The sequence below is a fragment of the Hevea brasiliensis genome, chromosome 12 (genome assembly GCF_030052815.1).
Source record: "Hevea brasiliensis isolate MT/VB/25A 57/8 chromosome 12, ASM3005281v1, whole genome shotgun sequence".
NCBI lineage: Eukaryota > Viridiplantae > Streptophyta > Magnoliopsida > Malpighiales > Euphorbiaceae > Hevea > Hevea brasiliensis.
The window spans coordinates 26,684,778-26,707,818 of NC_079504.1; the positions used below are offsets into that span (position 1 = coordinate 26,684,778).

At 32.8% G+C, this 23,041-nt stretch overlaps 1 protein-coding gene and 1 pseudogene across 1 annotated transcript; both read left to right on the forward strand.

Moving 5' to 3' along the window:
- The first annotated feature begins 1,458 nt into the window (after positions 1–1,458).
- Positions 1,459–4,425, forward strand: LOC110640405 (putative receptor-like protein kinase At3g47110; annotated as a pseudogene).
- A 1,761-nt stretch (positions 4,426–6,186) lies between these two features.
- Positions 6,187–21,398, forward strand: LOC110651969 (DEAD-box ATP-dependent RNA helicase FANCM). The gene is given in 24 exon segments (XM_058131369.1): positions 6,187–6,386; positions 6,465–6,801; positions 7,714–7,857; positions 9,956–10,038; positions 10,124–10,238; positions 10,435–10,526; positions 10,612–10,666; positions 10,750–10,871; positions 10,959–11,072; positions 13,597–13,790; positions 14,403–14,533; positions 15,924–15,984; positions 16,084–16,154; positions 16,340–16,389; positions 16,454–16,619; positions 16,751–16,878; positions 16,953–17,288; positions 17,368–17,431; positions 18,301–18,460; positions 18,462–18,940; positions 19,038–19,520; positions 19,706–19,757; positions 19,977–20,126; positions 20,745–21,398. Coding segments are annotated over 24 exon segments (4,221 nt in total). The 5' UTR covers positions 6,187–6,344; the 3' UTR covers positions 21,337–21,398.
- The last annotated feature ends 1,643 nt before the right edge of the window (positions 21,399–23,041 follow it).

A 23,041-nucleotide genomic window follows, 5' to 3' on the forward strand; every position in this document is an offset into this window, starting at 1 on the left:
AATTCACATTTGAGATAACTAAAAATTTGTGAGTATCCAATAAATTTCTTAGAATTAGACTAACAACTATTTTGATTATTTTTGAATTGACAATAAAACTAAAGCGTTAATTTCATTTAATTCTTAAGAAGGATTATAATTATATTTGTTGTTCACGTATTAAGAACTTAATGTGTCACACACATAAATATTATTAAAGAAAAATTAAAATGAGGCTATCAAGTTGGACTTAATTGAAATGACAAACTAACTCTAGAGGGTTATAGACTAAAGCATAGGTTTTATGGGGACTACTTTATGTTCTAATAATTAAGCATTGACTTAATTTAGGTTCTAAGAGCTAAAGGAATTAATTATATGATCCTTATTTCCTATATGAGTTCATATATAATTGATTAATTTAATGAGTTAAATTAATAATTATTAGAATTAACAATATAAAAGGAGAGAGATAGTAAGAGGAGTGTTGGAGAACTTACCTTTAGTATAAAAGGCTCCAACATCCATTCTCATTTGACACTCTCCCATTTTGGTTTTAGCTACCACTAAAATCCATTGCCCCTCTTTCCAAGAAAGTTTTGGAGATTTCCTCACCTGCAATCTGCGTAGACTTTTATTAGAAGTCGAACAAGTGTACAACTTGTAGTTTGCAACAATTCAGGTAGGAGAATCAGTTATCTTATCGAATAATTGTTCTTAGGTAAATTTCTTTGAACTAAATATTTGTTTTTCCATGCTATATGTTGTTTAATGAAGATATGCTCTTGAGTTTAAAATTTTAAATTACATTGTTGCTGCGCTTTATTGCCTATCAAGCCCAAAAAAAGAACTTATGATAAATAATAATTAAGGGTATGCAGTATTTGGTTTAAATTTAAAATTTGAATTAATTTGATTTGATTTTTCAATTTTAATGATTCAATTTTGATTTTTTTTTATCAAAAATCAAAGAAAAATCTATATCTTGCACTTTAATTTGAATATATGTATTGATAAAAGTTCTACACTCCAATTTAATTATATATATTGCAATTATTGTCTTAATTTAGCAATTACTTAAATAAATTATGAAAATATGTTTGATGGGCGATCTGTAAACTCTATTGTTATTCCTTAAAAAAGTTAGTGATATGTCATGGTTTTGAACCGGAGAAGCCACCCCTCACCTAAACTTTTTTTCAAAAGACACTTCACAACTTATAATTTTGTCTCTGATTAAAACAATTAAAAAAAAAAGGTCTAGCCAAAAAAAGTGGCTCACTTTAATGCCGAGGGTACAAGAACGATGTATTGGTCTACATGGTGGAAGAAGCAGGGCAAGTAGCCTATCAAGAGTCACTTATAAAAATTTATCCTATATTCATCTTCTCAAAATTTTAAATATTTTTTATACGCCTCCCCAATTGCTTTAATTTTTTTTTATATACATTTATATATTACCAGATTTATAAAAAAAAAAAAAAATCTACATAGTACTGCATAGCTACAACTGATCCAAAAGCATAGCTCGTAGTCTAGAAGAAGCCATGGCAATTAAGTGGTGGCGCTTTTACATACCTTTGATGTGGTGGTGCTTGTGCTCCTTCAAGTTCAACCCTGCCACATGCTTTCAAAATGAGACTGATCGATTTGCTTTGATCTCCTTCAAACAAGCCATACTTCAAGACACATTTCAAGTCTTGAATTCTTCGAATGATTCGTTTCACTTCTGCAATTGGCGTGGCGTTTCATGTGGCAAGCGGCATCCTGACAGAGTCGTGGCCTTGAACCTCAACTCTCAAGTCTTGGTAGGATCACTGTCACTTCATATAGGAAGTCTCTCATTTCTCAAATTCGTTCCATGGTAATATACCCACCAACTTATCCCGTTGTTCAAACCTCGTGATTCTGAATCTCATTGACAACAAGCTGGAGGGGAACATCCCTGCCGAGCTTGACTCTTTAAAACGCAAATAAACTCACAGGAAGTATTCCACCCTCTATCGGGAATCTCTCTTCTGGAAATCGCTGCAAAGTAAACGGGACAGATTCCAGAGCAAATCTCTCGTCTTGGGAACTTGATGTATTTGGAGTTTGGAGATAATAATCTAATTGGTGAGATTCCTTCTGGTCTCTTCAACATCTCCAAAATTTTCCATATATCAATAGGCAATAACCAACTGCATGGAAGACTCCCTTCTGATACAGGCCTCACTCTTCCAAATCTGAGATCCCTTGAAATTTCATTCAATAGGTTTACTGGACCCATCCCAATTTCATTGTCAAATGCATCTGCCCTTATACAAATTGTCATTTTGTCTAATAGATTTTCTGGCATAGTTCCCAAAGAATTTGGAATGCTGCAGCATCTTCTGTATCTTGAATTTGCCCAGAATCAACCGCAAAATGACTTGAGTTTCATTAATTCTATTACTAATTGCAGCTGTTTAACAAATATCAATTTATCATCAAATTTTCTCAAAGGGACTATGCCCAATTCCATAGCCAATCTCTCCAAACACGTGTAGTCTATATTTTCATCGGATAATCAGCTACATGATACGATTCCCTTGGGTATTGTAAACCTTCCTAATCTGAGAATGTTCGAATGTAACCATAATTATTGTTGATTTTGAGAAACTTCGACATTTGGATTATTTGGGTTTGTAGAACAAAAAATTCACAGGAATAATTCCGTCTTCAATTAGAAATCTATCTTTTCCGAGTCATATCCTGATGGGGTTCAACAATTTCAATGGAATCATACCTGCAAGTCTTGGAACTTGTCATAACTCGATCGAGTTGGATCTCTCACATGATAGTCTCAGTGGTTCTATACCGCGAGAAGTTATCGCCCTTACATCCCTTTCAATTTTACTCAATTTATCCGGTAATGAACTTACTGGTCCTATTCCATCAGAAATCGGTTTGTTGCAAAGTATAGCACAGTTAGATTTATCTGATAATAGATTATCTGGAATGATTCTAGCACAATTGGCAAGTGTTTGAGTTTAGAACAGCTTCGCCTGAAGGGAAATTCATTTGAAGGAAAGATGCCTCAGGTTTTATCTGCTTTACAGGGTTTACAGAGCTGGACATTTCACGCAACAATTTTTCAGGGGGAATCCCAGATTCTTTAACTCAGCTTGACGGGCTGAAGTATTTGAATCTGTCTTTTAATCAACTTCTTGGGATGGTCCCAAAACGCAAAATCTTTCTAAATGCAAGTGCTGTTTCATTGATGGGAAACAATAATCTCTGTGGAGGTATCACTGAAATGAGGCTTCCTTCTTGCCTCATCACAAACTCCAAGAAGAGCAACCTATCCCTTGCACTGAAAGTGACAATCCGAGTGGTTGTTGCAGCCATATTTTCGGCTCTGTTGGTGTGTTCGTTAATTTTCTGGCATCAGAAAAGCATTTCTAGAAAGAAGAATATTTCCATGCCATCATTTGAGCACCAATTGCTGAGAATATCCTATGCGGAACTCTTCAAAGCCATAGATGATTCTCTTTGGCCAATATAATTGGTGTCGGAAGCTATGGATCTGCTTATAAAGGATTTCTTGAGCAAGTAGGCATACACGTGGCGGTTAAAGTGCTAAACCTGCAACGAAGAGGAGCTTCAAATAGTTTCATGTTAGAATGCCAAGCTCTTAGAAACATCAGGCATCGAAAATCTTCTGAAGCTATTGAGTGTCTGCTCTAGCATTGACTTTGAAGGCAATGATTTCAAAGCTCTGATTTATGACTTCATGGTGAATGGGAGCCTGGAGAAATGGCTGCATGGTCGCAGTGTAAGAGAAGATGGACAAGAAGGAGAATCAAGAAATCTGAAACTAATATAGACAGACTAAACATTGCCATTGATATTGCAACTGCAATAGAGTATCTTCACAATGGTAGCTCATCAACAATTACACATGGGGATCTAAAGCGAAGTAATGTTCTTTTAGATGAGGAGATGACTGCCCATATTAGAGATTTTGGCTTGCCAAAGATTGTTGCCTCAGTTTCTGGTGAGATTCAACGGTATCAAAGCAGTTCAACGGCAATCAAGGGATCTGTTGGCTATGTTGCTTCATAGTTTTTATTGTATTTATTTGCAGAGTATGGGTTGGGCGATCCAATTTCTAAAGAACGAGATATATATAGCTATGCTATTCTGTTATTGGAGATGTTTACAGGAAAGAAGCTAATCCATGAATCTTTTAAAGATGATCTAAATCTTCACACTTTTGTTGAAAGCAATTTGCCTGATAGAGTGATGGAGATTGTGGATCCAAGAATTGCATTTGAAGATGGAGGAGGGAGTTTGAAAGATTGCATAATGAGAATTGGAGTTGCATGTTCAATGGAACAACCAGGAGAAAGAATGAAAACGAGAGATGTAATAAGTGAATTGGTAAAGATCAAGGGCTCTTATGTCAAGGAAAGGCAAAAGTAGGGACGACGAAATGCTTGCTAGATTGGAGGTCCAAGCACCTCTTGCATTTAATTTAGTAGCTTAATTTTGCAATTCCAAACTATGAACTTAAACTCAAGTTGTCGTGTGTGTGCTGAACAACTTCTACTTTTGCTTATTTTTCAGGAACATGTTTAAATTCAATAAAATTTTGTGATATGTCTGAATGCAATACAGTGATTTGAAATAAGAAACTTTATTTAATTTTCATTTAAATAATTTGAATGATAGCTCTCTTATTATCTTTTTGGTTATATTCATAAACAAATTTTGAATTTTACCTGAATTTTTATTTTTCAGATTTAATGAAAATTTTTGTGAATTAAATTGTGGTTTTCAATGTCCTATTTTGTAATAACTTTTAACGTAACGTTTAGTGCAAAACATTATTTATTATTTATATTATTTGATCAATAAGATTATATCACTATTTTTATATTTAATAATTAATTTCACAATTATATTTTTACACAATATTCCTACTTTAATAGTTATATAAATAGCTACTCACTAATAACTAATATCAATTAATATCCACCGGTTGACAACTACTAAAATAATTTAATATTATCAAATAGCCTAAATATTTACTTTATTTTATTTTTACATGTAAAACAATTGTAATTGGTAATTTTAATTATTTTTTGAGTCTTTAAAAATCTTATGAGTGTCCTATAATTTTCTAATATTTTTAATAAATTAAAATTAATTTTTTAGTATTAATTTGGCTCTCCCAAGTGGGGGAGGAACTATATAATTTCTCCCAATGGAGAAAGAGACAGAAGGCAATTAACCAATCAGAAACAGATAGAGAATGAGAGAGTATACCTCCACGATCCTATCATCATCAGCGACACTTCCCCCCAATACCAATGATTCACGATGACTCTAACAGGCAACAGAAGAGGCGAAATAATGGTGATAATGACAAATTTCAAGGAACTTATGCAAGTGATTTTGGCAGCAAAACCAGACAAAGTTTGGTGGCATTTAGAGCTTCTCTCCATAGGCTTTCCTCTTCAACTAAGCTTGTTACCGGAGCGAGAAGATGAGAGGAGGAGAAGTTGCTTCATTTTGAGGCACTTTCCAGCTAAATCGGCTATTGGACAAGCGATCTAAGACCACCATCATGATTCTCGCATTTTTGGCTTTCATTTGGCACCAGCCTTCGCATTTCCAACATCCAAAGGCGAGATAGTCCATAGATGGTCAAGATTTAGTGGGCCAATTTTAAACAAATGGCAATGAATTTCAAGAAATGTACAAGATATTCCAAAATGGAAATAAAATATGGAGATGAATAATATATTTTTTAAAATTAAAAAATTAATTAATTAATTAATTTTATTAACATAAAAATTAAATAATAATTTTTTCTTAAAATTTAGTATTAAAATTATTAAAAAATTAATGAGTAATTTTAAATAAATCATTAAAATTATTTAAAAACTAATAATTTTAAAAATATTTCAATACTACTATTAAGTCATTGGTTTTTATATTTACAACATTAAAACCATTAAAGCCAGTTTAAAATTGAAATTTAAAAAAAATATATTTTTTTAAAAAATTATTTTATTATTTTAAAATTGTTATAATTAAATTATGTTGAATTTAATTTTAAATTAATTTTTAATACATTCATATTAATATATTAAAAAAAATTGTTCCTAAGCAGCATCTATTTCAGACCCATTTTAGGCAGATTGTGGGCTAAAGCCCACTTGAATGGAAAGCGTTCCAAATGCTCTGCTATTACCTTGCCCTCGAATCGTCCCTCCCATTTGGGTATTTCAAGTTTTGCCGCCAATCTCACCTTCGCTCCGACATCTCTCTCTGGCCTGAGGGTTTCTCTGCAAAGCGCTGATTTCAGTTCAAAACCCATCTCTCATTTCCCCAAAATGACCTCCGCAAGCCCTCTACAGATCGCCGACGACGACGACGTAAGTTCAGTTCCACGCCTTTTATGTATTTATCCTCCCCTCTTCTGCTCTAATTGAACTCTCCCTTTTTATGCATAGGGGTTCGACTGGGAGGCAGCTGTGAAAGAAATCGATGTGGCATGTCAAAGCGCAAACCCCTTAACTTCACTCCCCAACTATCCATCTTCTTCCCATTTTGTTCCTCTTCAGAATAATTGTAATTATGTGTCTTCTTCTAATAAGATATTGAGAAAGCCCAGGGCTTATAAGCAATCTACCCTCCATAGTTTTATTGGGAAGGGTGTGGGTCTCGAGCATCCACATGAAAATCCAGTGGTTGATGATCCTGATCAGCAGGTTGCTGTTGATGGTGAAGATGAGAGGGTAAGCTGCGTTGGGATTGATGTTGAGGCTGCTAAAACTTGGATATATCCAGGTCATATTCACAATTTCCTTTCTAGAAGTGCTATTTTCTTTGTGTAATTTTTAATTGGGACTTGGGAGGTTTTGGGCTAGTGTCTAAGTGGAATTTCTGAAGAAAGGATTCTTTCTTTTTTATTGTTATTACTATTATTATTTTACTTCCGGGTTTGATTCTTTTAGAGGTGGGTTTTTTACTAGATTGCGCTATAGATGGGATTTGGAGAATATTTTCAAATTTGATTCTTTTTGTGTGGTTTTTGCTGAACAGTTGTTTTGCTTTGCTGTAATGGTTGAAAGCTTAATGACTTTAGCTTCCTAACAACTTGTTCGCTGAAATGCTAAGTTGTTCTTTGGGCAAATAATGGATGAATTGGGGTTTTAGCAATCCCTTTGATATTTATTTACGCATGCACATTCTTCATAACAGCCAAACTGGAGAAAATTATCCTGTATCATGATTCCCAAAGTAATCAAAATTCAAATTTAATGTTGACAATCAATCTTTTTTCTCTTGTGAAATTCGTTAGTGGTAATGGTGAACATTGAGAGTGCGTAGTGTGGGTATTGAATTAGTTCTTGCATTGTTGAAAAGGGTATGGAAACTACTGTTAAGGCCTTAACATGTTATCTTTTTAGATTTGCAAACATAAATCATTTTTGAATGATTATACTTCTTTAGTTTTTGCCCTAAGCATTTTTTTTAACCTTTCTTTCCTTCTTTCTTTTATTATTATTATTATTATTATTATTAATTTCTTGAATGTGATTTGAGTTTGATTTTATGAACTGAAATTTGCGACTTTGATCTACAGTAGAGTTGCTTATATATATATATATATATATTTCATGCAAAATAAAAGTTACTCTAAATGCATTGACAATAAACTTATACATCTCCACTCCTCTTTGTAATCCTATCTTGCAGTTAATGTCCCACTTCGTGAATATCAGTTGGCTATAACCAAGACAGCATTATTTTCAAATACATTGGTGGCATTGCCAACAGGGCTTGGAAAGACACTTATTGCTGCAGTTGTAATGTATAACTATTTCAGATGGTTTCCAGATGGTAGGATGATAACACTACAGATAGCATGATCCTAACTTACTCCCCAAGTGTTGTTCTATTATTCTTCATTCATCATTTCACTTTACGTATGTGTTCTGATTCTCTAAGATGCATAAACACATTTTGTGGGTATATCATGATTTCATTACAAAAGCTTGAGGCTTCATTTTTGGCTCTCAAGGGCAATGAGGGGAGAAAAAGAATATGAAATGCTAAAATGCAACTCTAGTTTTATCCATATTTAACAATTCTCTTTCCTTTAGAACCAAGGGTAATGGAGGGAAAATTATCTCCTACAAAACAGAATAATAAAAGAAGGTAGTTAAACAAGCTAATGTACTATTAGTTAACATCCAATAGTTTGCGCTGCTTAATGTTCCAAAATTAATAGCCAAAATGCCACTCTTAATTTTGCATTTCCAAGTATCTTATATTTCTGGTGAGAAGTCCTTAAATTTTTTATTTTATAGGTACTCTAGTAGTAGTTACAGGAGGAACAAATGCTATGCTCTAGGATATTTGTTGACAATAAAAAAGTCTTAATCATTTCTCCTACTCAACTATTATTGAAGGGTTCAAAGGCATTCAACGATGAGACCCTTCACCAAATCTTTTATACAAAGCATAGATCTGATTAGCATTGTTGTTAGAGCTGCTGTTGAGAAAAATACTTTCTTAAATATATTAGTTAAAGAGTATTAAAAATTGATTTAAAATTAAATTTGACTTGTTTTTGTCATAAAAATACCAAAATAACAAAACAACTTTTTCAAACTAAATTTTTCTAACAACATCTAAAATGGTGTTTTTTCTTAAAAATGTGTTTTCAGCCCTTAAAACTTGATGCCAAACTGGTCCTATATAAAGGAAATAATAAATATTATTTATACACAAAGCTGATATGTTTGGAATTCTCAAGTTTAGTTTAGATTTATGACTTGTTGACATTGGCATGTATGCTTGAGTTTTAAACCACATCTCATTCATCTAAATATGCATTTTATTTTTAATAGTTAATTGCTTTTCTAGTTACAAAGTGACTAAGATTGAACCAAAACTTGGGCTTGGATAACTTTTCATGTTTTGATGTCCATGTTCATATCCTGAATAAAGCATAGATTGTTAATTGAAAGTCAATTTTATATTCAATCATTTCCTAATACATGTTTCCTTGTTTATTTGCTTGTTATTATTTGTCTTGAGATGGATGAAACCAGTGTTGTCAAGAGGCACCTGGGCCAAGAGAAATCTAGGCACCTCGCTTGGGAAGCCTCCAGGCAAGGTGCCTTCAACTAGATGCTACCTAAGCACCTAGGCGAGGCCCAAGCAAGGCGGCACCAAGTGCTCCCAAGCAAGTAAAAGTCGAGAAATTAAAAAAAAAAGGTTGAGAAAGAGACAAGTTGATGATAATTTGACATGGGTTGATGTGGCTAAGGCATTTAGAGGTGGGGAAATGAGGACTTACACAAGACAACAAACAAGATCTCGAGCAAATGCACCAAGTTCAAGAGTAGTAAATATTCAAGAAGAGACTGACTCAGAGAAAGACGAAGAGATTGAGGAGGACTATAAATCTGATGAAGGGGAAGAGAGGGATTGGAGGATGATGATGATGATATGGTGGATGTTAAAGAAGATGATGACTAGAGAATTAGGATTTTTAAATTTGCGTGACATAATGAATGAAATTGAAGAATGCATCTAGAATTTTAAATTATATTGTGTGCTTTATGGTTTTTGTTTTAACATTTTGTGTTATTAGAGGGATGCTTTTGATCTTGAAGCTTAAAACATATAATATATTATGAAATATGAATATGAAATTTAGCACTTTAGTGATTGTATAATATGTTAGACTTTTTTACCTTGTATATTTAATATTTATTATTTTAGAGTAAATTAGCTGCTTATTTCCCTCAGGTGAGTGCCTTGGGCAATAGAGGAACTTCTCGCCTTTAGAGCGCTTAGCGCTTTTGACAACACTGGATGAAGCTGAAAATGATTCAATTTTGCATCAACCTGACATGTTCTTCTCCCTTGTTTTGCGCCTTGGTGGTTTTCTCAAGTTTGATTGGTATGTTTGGTCTGTCCCTTGCAGGGAAAATAGTATTTGCTGCACCATCTCGACCACTTGTAATGCAACAAATAGAAGCATGCCATAATATTGTGGGAATACCACAAGTAAGATGCTGTTTTTACTTGTACATGGAATGGTTTCCTCCTGATATGTTAATTCTGATCACAATTATTTATAAACTGATTGCAGGAATGGACAATTGATATGACAGGTCAGCTAAGTCCTACAAAAAGGGCATGCTTTTGGAAAACTAAACGGGTGTTCTTTGTTACTCCACAAGTTCTGGAGAAGGATATTCAAGCTGGTGATGGTCTAAGTTATGCCTTAATAAACCTACAAAAAGCAAAAGGGTTATGCCTTATTACTTATGCGGAAAATTTTGTGAATGTTAAATGATTGTTGTATGTGAAAAATTACATTCTGTGGCTTTCATTTATCTGTGCAACATTCTTCAGTTATGTTCCACCACTGAATTTTTCTCATTGAGAAAATTATTGCAGGCACTTGTTTGGTAAAATACCTAGTATGTTTGGTTATTGATGAAGCTCATCGTGCATTAGGAAATTATTCTTACTGTGTAGCAGTTCGCGAGGTCTGTTACTCTTTTTCCCTTCCTTAATCATATTTGCAGAAATATCCACTGGTTTGAGATGCTAGTCATTCCCTCAATTTTGTAGTTGATGACAGTACCACTGCAGCTAAGAATATTGGCTTTGACTGCGACACCAGGATGTAAGTAAACATGCAATCTACTTTGGTTTTGGAAAAGCTTTGCTATAATATTTTAAATCCTTGTGTTGATTCAATTTCTTCAGCAAAGCAGCAAGCCATCCAGAATATTATTAGTAACTTACATATATCAACTCTTGAATATCGTGATGAAAATGATCCTGATGTAAGCCCATATGTTCATAACAGAAAGATTGAATTGCTTGAGGTATTACTAATTCCTATCTATGTTATAAAATTTATTGTTGAAATAAGTGCATTGACAAAGTTAATATTACCTTTGCCATATTTCTAGGTTGCACTGGGAAAAGATGCTGTTGATATAAATAAACAGTTACTGGAGGTGATACGTCCATATGCGGCTAGGCTTTCTGCAGTTGGACTTCTCCAAAATCGAGACTATAAAACTGTATGGTTCTCTAAGTTATAAAATGTTTTGATTTCATTCTGAAATTAGCTCTAGTGTATTGATGTCTATTTTGCCTCTTTATTCTATTGGTTTTCATGGCATAAAATGTTTGTATGAATGAATTTACTTAGTGTTTCTATAATATTATCATGTCTTGTTACAATTGCTTAATATAATCTAGTAAAAAAAAAATCTATGCAAAGACATAGACTTGTTGTACATGAAGATTCTTACTTAGCTTTTATCCAACACTTGCTATTTTCTCATGTAACTTCCCTGAATTATTTTATCTTCGTTAATATTAGGAAAATTAGTACTAAAATTTTTTAGATGATGAAAGCTCCAAAAAGTGTTTTCATGCACCATTTGCTAGGAGTTGATAGTTAATCATATGCTTGATTATCTCTTAAGCGCTTGTTTGGGCTTTGTTAGAAGGGGTAAGAGATCATTTGATGATCTCCAAAAGCCTTTCCACTTTTCCCCCATGGCCTTCTCCTCTCCCCCCTCCTCCTCCCCTCACACCCACACACACAAAGAGAGAGAGAGAGAGAGAGAGAGAGAGAGAGAGAGAGAGGAGGACAAGTAATGCTAATTTTGAAAAGGTTGCAATCAAAGTAAAATACTTAATGATTCAAATTTAATAAATGGATTAAGTACAACAATCATCTGACTTTATTATTCAAGAAACCTATTCTTGTTTACTCAAAACACATGCATGAAAGATAAGTGGAACAAGGGGGCAAATGCATGTGCCTAGTGTGCAATGGCAGAGTTAGAAACTTTATTTAGTGGGGTCAATTTCATTTAAACTTTAATAATTTGTGATTGCTTTAAGGTTTTTTTTTTTTTTTATAAGAAATTTATCTATTACCTAACAACTAAAATATGTTTCATAATTAATTTAATTCTCAAAAAAAAAAAGAGATGCAATTTTATTAGAATGATATCAAATTAAATGGGTTGAATAAAATAGAAATTTTGATATATATTAGATTGACATTGAACTAAATGAATTGAAATAATTTTTACATTATTAATTTATTAAAATTTATGCTAATTAAGAGAAGAAAACAAAATAATATCCATACAATAAATTAAAGAGAATTTTAATCATTTACCCAATTTACAAATTGCAAATCAACTTCAATTGAAATAAATAAAATTTGAATGACACCAAGAGCTTTTCAAATAGCTTTACTCTACTTAATTTTTATTTTTGTAACTTCTTGTACATGTTTTAGTAAAAGCTTTTTGGATACATTTTTCTTTTAAATTTTTTACCCTCTATATTAGTTTCAGGTATAATCATTTAATTTGTGGGGTCAAAATAAGTTAACAACATATAATATGTATGAAACAAAAAAGGTTTAGTGGGGGTCATTTGACCCCATGTCACAACATGTGGCGCCACCACTGTTGGTGAGAAGTATTTGAGTTTGAGATGCTATGTATAAATATTGAGTTGAATACACTTTTTGGGAAATGGGTTATAGCATATGTGATGTATAAATATTTCCAAGACCTAAGGGCTTTAATGAGATCATATGTTGGCACTTGGTACAATAAGTAAATAGTTCTATTTGAAGTCTAGGTGTTCTTTTTCATCTATGTACCCACCATGCCCGAATTGAAAGTCTCTCTCTTTTAGGTTGTCCCATAGTAGGTATCCACCTTGAAAAATCAGCAGAAGAGTTGTTGATACAAATCTATTTTTGAATATGCATTACATAAAATGCACAAAGTCCATAGTTTATGATAGCTTTAATTACTTTGTTTGTTATAAAGTCAGTTTCAGTGTAGTCAAAAACGCTGGCTTAAGTGCTGAAGTGCAATGACAAATAGGAAAACGCGTTTACATATGCTAAGCGGAGCGCGTTTAGTAAGGCGAGATTTTCTTGAGCTTAAAGCACTAAAAGCCTCAACTTCAAGGCTATTGTTGGAAGATGTTAAGACTGATTTAAATGAAGATTTTGATGGAAATTGATCTTATTTTGGAGATGAGGATGAAAGTGTTGAGGACTTTGATGGGAAATCTAGTGAAGATATGTAGGTTTGAGTTATGACTATGAATTTTAATGCTAAAAACTTTTGGATGTTTGATTATTTCTTAAGGGTTTAAATTTTATATAGAGGATTTTATTTTCTTTGCATATTATGTTATTAAGTTAATTTTTTAATAATTTTGCTCTTCCTTCAATGAAGCTGAGTGCTTCTTTGTGCTTTGTGGGTTAAGCGGTGGGGTGATGCATCCTATGAGTGTGCCTTATGCTTTTAACTACCTTGGTCAGTTTCTTGAGAATCATTACTTTGTGGTTGATGACTTCGAGCAGATTCAACATGTCTCTTTGTTTTTGTTTGTAATTCTACTTTATGAAGGAGCAATATTATGACAAAAGATGATATTTGACACCTTAATTGCCATATTTTTATTTAAACTGTACTATCTGCTTTCATCCCAAATTTTACTAAATCAAACTATCAGATTCTGTCCGGGTTCCTTACTTTTCATATTGACATATGACAGTTCAGCCCCCCAGATTTACTTAATTCAAGGGATAAATTTCGCCGAGCACCTCCACCAGAACTTCCCCAGGGCAAATATGGAGAAATTGAAGCTTATTTTGGAGGTCTTATTACTCTTTATCACATTTGTAAGCTACTTTCCAGTCATGGAATAAGGCCAGCATATGAGATGCTGGAAGAAAAGTTGAAACAAGGGTATCTTCTTGTGTATTCTCCACTTTAGCACTGCTTTGATCAATTGAGCAATATGTTCCGGATTTTTATGACTTGCTTATTAAATTTATTGGATATGACATGTCATTGAATTAAATTTGTTCCCAATATGGTCTTGGCAACTAATGTAATGGTAGCCTTTCCGTTGAAATGCTAGCTAAAATTTTTATTTGCTACGAAGTGAGATATTTTTTTTAACGTTGATTGAAGTTTGGTGTTTGAGAGCAGACTCTTTCTTTTCTTACATGGGCTCAGATAACTCGGGGGAAATTGAAACTTCTAGCAAAAGAAGTTTTGAATTAAAATAGCGGAACTTAATGTGTTCATCTAAAAATGTCTGGACCCTCAATTGACTAAGTATAGATTGCATTGAAATGTTAAGTTGATAATAACAAGATGACTATAGTATTTTATTTGATCTATCCAATTTTGCTTCATGCTGATGATCTATCCAATTTTGCTTCATGCTGCTTGAGTTAAATTGTCTTGTATGTCCATATTCAATGTCATGTATTTGTATTGAAGGTCAAATTTTTTCCTGTTAGTTACTTCTTTCCAACATGATCTTAAGTTGTTCAAACTTAATTGCTGCAGGCCATTTGCAAGATTGATGACTAAAAATGAAGACATTAGAAAAGTAAAACTTTCAATGCAGCAAAGCTTGTCTCATGGTGCTCCTAGTCCCAAATTGTCAAAAATGTTGGAAGTACTGGTGGACCATTTCAGTAAGCGGCATTTCATCTCTTTTTTTACATCAAAGAATAGTGGTCTTGATTTGAATAACAATTTATTTTTTGTTACCTTCAGGCTTAAGCATAACCATGATAGCTTTCATATATTACAAGGAAGACTTGTACTTCGAGTGTATTATTATTATTATTACTATCTTAAGATGAGGGATTAACATAGGTGGTTATTTGATGGCTGAATTCTGCAAATACTTGTAAATATTCTCATCTGAAGTCATGAACATAGGAAAGAAAAGGGACAATCACCCAGGGAGAGGTTGCAATCACACTATAAAGCAATCTTTGTATGCTTCTAAAAAAAACTATTAAAAGTGATTAACAAATTAAGTGCATTGAAAACTTTACATTGATATACATGATGTCTAGTAATCTAAATCCTAATTAGAATTGAACTTCTGATTCAGAAATTCAAAATAATACCTTGACTAGGAAGACAACTGATAAAGACAAAAAAAAACAAATTTAGATCATTATTATTTTTTTTTTAAAAAAAAACTGGCTATAGACCTAGAAGGACACTCTTGACTTTTAGAATAACAGAAAAGTTTGAATGCTGAATTAGCTGCCAGTTGGCTTAACTAAAAATGTTATGAGGAGTATAAAGCACTCCCGTGGTTGGCTGCAGATTATCTAGACAACAATTGTAAACCTAATTGATCTTTAATCTTGCCATTCCTTGAGTTATTTTGGCTGCAACATGTTGTCTCAATATATGGTAAATTTTATGCTTTAACACTAACCATTTGAGGAGTAGAGGTCATAAATCAAAATGGCATTTTTTATTTGTCCTTTTAGCATGTTAGGGTTGAATTCTGAATATGAATGTTAGAAAATGAGTTAGAATTTTTGTTCACTGCAATGAGATTATTTGTCAATTTCTTTGTTGTTGGTTTCCAACTAAAACTGTGGAAGCAACACATAAACATGCTCTCCTGCTTTCATGCTTTTGTGCCTGTTCATGTATTTGTTCCACTGAGGATTATTAATTGTGATTAATTGATAGCTGGGCCAACTGGAATTTGATAAACAAGGAAAATTATAGCATCATAAATGCCATATGTTTGAATGACTGCATGGATCTGGTCATGATTAGATTCAATGTTGTCTCTTTCGGAGATATGGCTTCTTCACATTCTGTGTCATCATCAGCCTCTTATATTTGGTCAAAGGTCCATATAGTATAACATTATAAAACTTGCCTTTTGATGAGGATATTGAATTCCAGAATTATGCTTATCATTGATAATAATACTTTCTGAAGAATTGTCAGTTTGCAGTCATCACTCCATTTAACAGCTCATGTCTGATCAGACTTGAAAGTTTTATTATCTGTTGGTTAATGTAATAGCTAAATATGTGGTTGCAGAAACAAATGATCCACAGAACTCAAGGGTAATAATTTTCTCCAATTTTAGAGGAAGTGTAAGGTAGAAAAAAAGTTTCTGAAGTTCATTTTATTGTTTCATCACATGATGCCCTTAAATAAGAAAAAATTTTCTTTGGTGCACTTTATTCTGTCATTTCAGGGATATAATGGATGCACTGTCTAACATTGGGGATCTAGTTAAAGCAACAGAATTTATTGGTCAAAGCACAGGTTTGCAGTTCTGTTCTTTATCTTTCTATTTGCCATTGAGTTCATTCTTTTAAAAAAGGAACTGCTGCTTTTTATTTTCCTCCTCCCTCTTCTAGAATTTTGGAGAGCATTGTTGCTCTATTTTTCTAGAATCTGTTTTGCATTAGTTATGACTTATGTAGTAATGGGTTCTACATTTCTTACAGGAAAAGCATTGAAAGGCCAGTCACAAAAAGTTCAACAGGCTGTTTTGGAGGTACTTGTGTTATTCTTCATTATTTTCTGGGCTCCTACCATTCACTTGCTTTGTTTTCCAACAGAAATTTCGAGCTGGCAAATACAATGTTATTGTTGCCACGTCAATTGGTGAAGAAGGCCTGGATATCATGGAAGTGGATCTTGTAATATGTTTTGATGCTAATGTGTCACCACTAAGAATGATCCAGCGTATGGGGAGAACTGGAAGGAAGCATGATGGACGAGTTAATATCCTTTTGTCATTTGGTTAATGCATTTTATGAAGTAGGTTGTTGATAGGTCACCATATTTCATTCCTGAATTTAACTATGTAATTTCTTAGTGCTTCTTTGCCAAGTTGTACCTTGACAAGGTTTTACTAGTTTTAGCTTGTGAAGGGTCTGAATTGAAGGGTTATATGCGAAAACAAGCAAACAGCAGGGCCATTAGGAAACACATGCATAATGGGGGGATAAATAGCTTTGATTTCCATTCTAGCCCAAGGATGGTGAGATCTATAAGAAATTTTCTGGTTCGTTCATTCTTAATCTGTTATCTTCTTGACCGTTTTGTTTATTCCAGATTCCCCATGTTTTTAAACCAGAAGTCCAATTTGTCAAGCTATCAATTGAACAATACATTCCTCGTGGAAAGAAAGTGAAAGATGATAGTGCTATCCAGACACCCATGTTCAGAGCCAAATTAAATGCTGATGAAGTTGCTTTAATTGCCAAGTACTTTGAGCCCACCAGTGAAAAATCTTGGAGACCATCTCTTATTGCCTTTCCACATTTCCAGGCATTTCCCTCAAGAGTGCATAAAGTAATGCATTCTTATAGAACAGACATGCTGATTGATACAATGCAATATTTGCAAAATCTATCATTTTCTGGGGAGAGCAACACTTTCTTTACTGAGGTTTGCTTTCAACTTTAGTGCTAGGCATTTTTCAACTATCATGCATTATATTTGCTTACAAGTTGTCTACTGGATGCAGGGTGAAATTGCTTCAGGTAAGTGCTTGGGAGTTGACACTGTTGAAAAAGAGGACAATGATAAAGGTAATGCAATCTTTAGTTCTTTACAGTTGAAAATGTTTGTCAAAAAAAACTGATATTCAGAAAGTCTTTCATGGCTTTTAATATATCATACAGAGGAAAATGATAAAGTACTGTAATCTTTAATTCTTTGCAGCTGAAATGTTGTCAAAAAGAATTGACACAGAAAGTTTTCTGTGGCTTTTAATGTCTTATATTAATGCAATACAGAGAAAATGGAAGGAATTCTATCAGTTAGTTCTACAAATCTAATTAGACATGGGAAGTAATTTACTTATCTTACTCTAATTCAAGTTCACACTAAGCATACTACTAAAATTTGAGCCAAGGCTGCTTACTTTTTAATTCTTATTTTGTCCATTGAAGACTGCAGGGAAAACAAAATTAGCATGCAAATGTACAAATATCAAAATTTGCAACTTTGCTGATTGTTTCTTTCTAAAATCAAAACTCTTAAAAATTATTTTTTAAAGTGCATAAAAACTTTTGAACATAACAAAAAAAAAAAAAATGAAGAAGCATTTAGGCTGGACAAAGTATTTTATTTTTGAGTTTGCTAAAGTACTTTTTTCCCGCTTAATGGATCGTTGTCTTTGATGTTTCTCTTCTTTAGCTTCCATCTATTATCCCTATGCACTGTGCTTTGTACATTTTATTCTGATCATTGTGTTTCTCCTTTTCCTATTTCTTATCTTGTAGTTGTATGTACTGTGCATGAAAATTTACCAACATTTTTATAGTTCTACTTGTCAAGGTTTCTTTGAAAGAAGTGGAATTTTTTATTGGTAGCATTAAATATTTAAATGTCACATGCCGTGCTTCCCAAATGTATTGACTTTATACATATTGAAGTTCTTAAACTGCTATTGTAGATCCACTGATTTGGGATGAATCTCCAAGTACCAAGTCACAGAAAAAAGTAACAGATTCTGAAGTATCATCCCTAAAGTCCTTGAGAACCAAGGAGCAAAATGTGCTGGATCCCCAAGGCCAAAGACCAGCAGGCCATTCCTATCTTTTTGGTTCAGAGTTTGTCTGTAGATGCTCATGGAAAGGTCATAATTTTGTCTGTCCCAGTACTTCCATTAAAAGAGGCATCACAAACTAATTGTACAAGTCCTAGCGCAACTGTGCTGCTAAATTGCTTGAAGCCAAATTCTTGCCATTTGAAAAATCCAGGTAAAAATTATGAGGAACAGACTGTACAAGGCAAGTCTAGTCCAGACATAATAACATCTTGGGTTCAGTGTGAAACAAGTGTGGCTTTGGCAATGTCTAAGTCTAATCTCCAGCAGGAGACAACACTGGATCAGGTTGAAAAATTTCCTGAGACTTCAGTGTTGAAGAAAATCATTTCAAACGAAGGAGATTGTGTTGGTGAAGCACTCAATTGCTTGGAAATCAAGGTGCCGTCTTTGCATGCTGATGAATATGACAACAGTAATGAACTGAGTCCCAGGCTAACCAATATGATCCAAAGTGGTTTTGTTCCGGAATCTCCAATAGATATTGGTTAGTTTTCATAATAATTCTATGCTAAAATTCATTGATTTTTTTTTTTTTTTTTTTTTATATTGCGTATGGTTAATGTATGCCAAAGAATTTGCAGGACTGTTGAATGGCAAAGGAAGGAATGAGTTTTTGGCTACAGATGTATCACCCATGAAATTGTGTGCTGAACTACTGTCAAAGTCTCAGAGTCCAAGAAAAAATGATATTGCTATCAGCAGTAGTTCCTGTCAAAGAGATGTCTCCATATCTTCTATTAATAATGAATGTCATACTCCTATACTTAAGGAGAACAATGTTGTCAGAACAGATGGATGTACCTCAATTTCCCCAGCTGCTGAAGAAACCAATACTCCCTTGGCAAATCTCACCAAAAATAGCTTGAGCAAAGATTGGCTTCCGAGTTCTGGAGACAAATCGGAAAATGTTGAACAAGCGCGCAAGTTCAAGAGATTGCGGAAAATTGGAGATGTTGACAGAAATAGGAATCCAGAAGGCAACAAAGATAAATCTTTAGCGCCAATTGCAAACCTTGGTAGATCCTTTTCTGATATCAGTCCTAACCAAATAAAGTACTGTAAAGGTAACTCAAATCCACTTATAGCTGGTCCATTGTTGCACCCAAAACTTTTTAATTGCTGACCAATTTCATTCTCACTTCTGCTTGAATTAAGCCACTTGTAAATGCAATATAGGGGTATGGCATGCGTTATATTTAGGAAACGAACTTCAAACTACTATCAGTAATATAGTACCGCTTGTGTTCAGGTAAAAGGAAGCTAACTGGCAATGCCAGGACCTTCATTGAGGAGGAAGCTGAGTAAGTAATTTTGAGTGATCAGTTGCATTGTGCCAAACTTTATTTTTAATTATTTTCCCTGTTATAAATCTCAATTTTTTTATTTAATAATATGATATGGGCCGATATCATATAAATAAATGTATTGAAACAAAATATTCCCTAAAACTTAAACTACAGTAATATTTTCTGAATTTCATTCATGGTATTACTAACTTACCTGCATTTTTGGTTGCTCAGGGTATCTTCTGAAGCTGAAATGTCTGACGATGAGAAAGATGACTCAGGCAACAGTTCATATGATGATAGTTTCATAGATGACAGGACAAATCCCACAGCAGCAAGTATTCAAGCTGAAACTAGTAGAGTTGACATGATGGCAGTTTACAGGTCTCTCTCCCTCTCTTCCTGTTACGTACTTGTGTCCCAGTCCCTGCTGGGAATTCCAGCTTGATAGAAGCCAGCTTCCTTTTCAAAACCATTAACAGGAAATAAGTTCTCTGTTATTTATGTATGGTTTGTTATCCAGCATTGTGATTACTTTGCTGCTGTGGTGAGTCAGGGTTTCAGATTTCATACAAAAGATTTCACGATGTCGTTAAATGTATATCTATTTTCGGTAGAGCAATTGCTTTCATCATCTTAAAAATATCAGTCCATTTCTTTCAAAATTATGTTATTGCACTCAGAACAACATCCGAAACAAGATTGAGTAATCGTTAAACAATCTATATCTATTTGTAAAAGATTTGGAGTTTTTTTTGCCGTTAAACCAAACTCTTTTCTGTTTCGCAACACTCAGCTCCTCTATGTAAACAATTCACTTATTTCTTTTCTTTGTAAGTGAATCATGAATGTCATCTAGTTTGGTCTGTGCACTAGTCATATAATTTTTTGTACCAAAGTCATTTCTGGTCAAGTAATCATCTGTTTTTTTCCATTTTATTTCTTGGCTTTCTGCTGTGGTGAATTTCCAGAGTATACAAACTAACTGATTTCATGCAATAGGCGTTCTTTGCTCACCCAATCACCAATTGAGAGGGAATCAAATTCATATATCACTAGTACTCCTGATTGTGGGAATTCCGTGAGCAGAAGGAACGAAAGCAAAAGCTCCTCAGTCAAGACATTATGTTCTTTCCAGACCCCTCAACCTGATTCTGCAAATGACTCTGCCAGGAGAGATACAGATTCCTTTTGCAGTACTGAGAGGATGTCAGCAGCAATGCCTGGTATAACCAGTCATTCTGTGAATGAAAATGAGAGACAGCTGGAATCTAGGAAAAGGAAATTGAGTTTTTGTCAGCCTGGATCTATTCCAGTAATCAATCTAGAGCAAAAATTCTGTTTGCAGTCAGATGCTGGCAGAAAAGAAACATTCCAGCAGGGTCTTGCAGAAAATTTAGATGCTAATGCGGAAGTTTTTCATGATGATCAATTCTTTGAAAATCTTGATCTTGATGCTGTGGAGGCACAAGCTACCTTGCTACTCAAACATAGATCCAAGTTATCAGTACAAAAACAGGATGTAGCTCCAAAATCCGATGCACAAAATTTTGACCTTCAGAGTTCTCCATCATTTGATCTTGGGATATGGTAATTTAGAGGTAAATCTTTATAATTCCCTCCCTCAAGCATCTTTCTGAAGAATCCCTTCAAGCAAAATGCAGAGCATGCACAGTAGCAGTGTTCTGAGAATTCTAGAAAGCTTTTTTGGACGCAAATAGAATTGATACAGTGCAAACCAATGTAATTTATATAACAGGTTATTTAACAGTGCAGAGACAAAAAAAAAATAGATTATGTAGAGCCCCATGTATAGAAGGATAGGCCATCATCCATTGTATAGAAACATTACACCAGAAATACCATGTTCATAAAAAAAATGGAGGCAAAGTAGCCGCAGAGGTCAAAAATTCTAAGATAACTCATCATTTTGTCCGCACGTTAGTGTGGATTATTTATTATTTTATTTTAATAATATAATTTAATATTTTTTTTATGTATTATATTTTCAGTCATACTATTTTGTTAAATATAGTAAATATAATTTAAATATTTAAATAACTATTTGCCTATTCAAATCAAATTAGATTTTTATTTTTTGAATGGTCTAAATACTATTTCATCAAAGGTAACAATATAATATAAATATAAATGCAATTAAAAAAAGATCATGCATAATTTAAGAAAAAATTATATTCACGATAGTAAATATAATAAGTATATTCCAAGATAATGTCTTAAATATTATGCTAAGATTTAAGAAATAATTAAAAAAATTATAAAAAGTGAAGCATTTCCTAATTTGTAATTTTTATTTTTTTCTCCTGATTATTTTTTCGAGATCTTCACTTTTTTTAAAAAAAATTAAATTTTTTTTATACTTTTCAGTATTTATATATTTTCATTATTGTTTTATAATATTTTACATTTTTTAAAAAACATATAATTAAATTATTAAAAAATTTATGTAGTTAATGATATTACCTCTTAAATTTTGAAAATTTGATTATCTAGTGAAACAACTATGTAGACTTTAAAAATTTGCAAGGTCCATGAGATTAATCTTATTATTACAATTCAACAAATTGACGATCCTACTTGAAATGGAGGAGGAATAGCTTTATAATAAATTTTGTTAGAAAATTGTCAAACTTAAGGATTAGATATGTATTTTTAAAAAAGAATATATATATATATTATTTAATTTTAAATTTTAAATTTTAAAATAATTTAATTAATATTTTTTAAAATTTTAAATTTATATGTCAAATGATAATTTTTTAAATTATTTAAGTTAGATAACTTAATTTTATAAGCTACTTTCTAAGTACTACTAAGCTAGGTGACTTATAAGGCTGCAATTTTGTGGTTGGATTTCTCTACTAACTTGAATGGGCCAAACTACCTGGTGTTTTTTTCAATAATTTTTCCTTTCAGGAAATTGTTCTCCAGAATAATTTTTTTAAGAAAAAAGTTCCCCTCAATTTTTTTAAAAACAAAATTTATGAATATATATATATATATATATAAAAGAGACTGTGAAGGTAAACTCAATAATTTATTTTTATTGATAATATATTTAAAAAAATGATATGTTTAGGATAAAATTTTATAAATTGTACAAAAATAAAATAAAAATACAAAATTTTTAAATTATCGTGATTTGAAAAAGTTATGGTAAAACAGTATTTAAAAAACCATCATCTTAGAATTCAAAATTATCATTTTTTAAAAACTTTTCTAAATAAAGATAAAAAATCATACCATATGCAATTTAGTTGACGTGTTTTTTTTTTTTT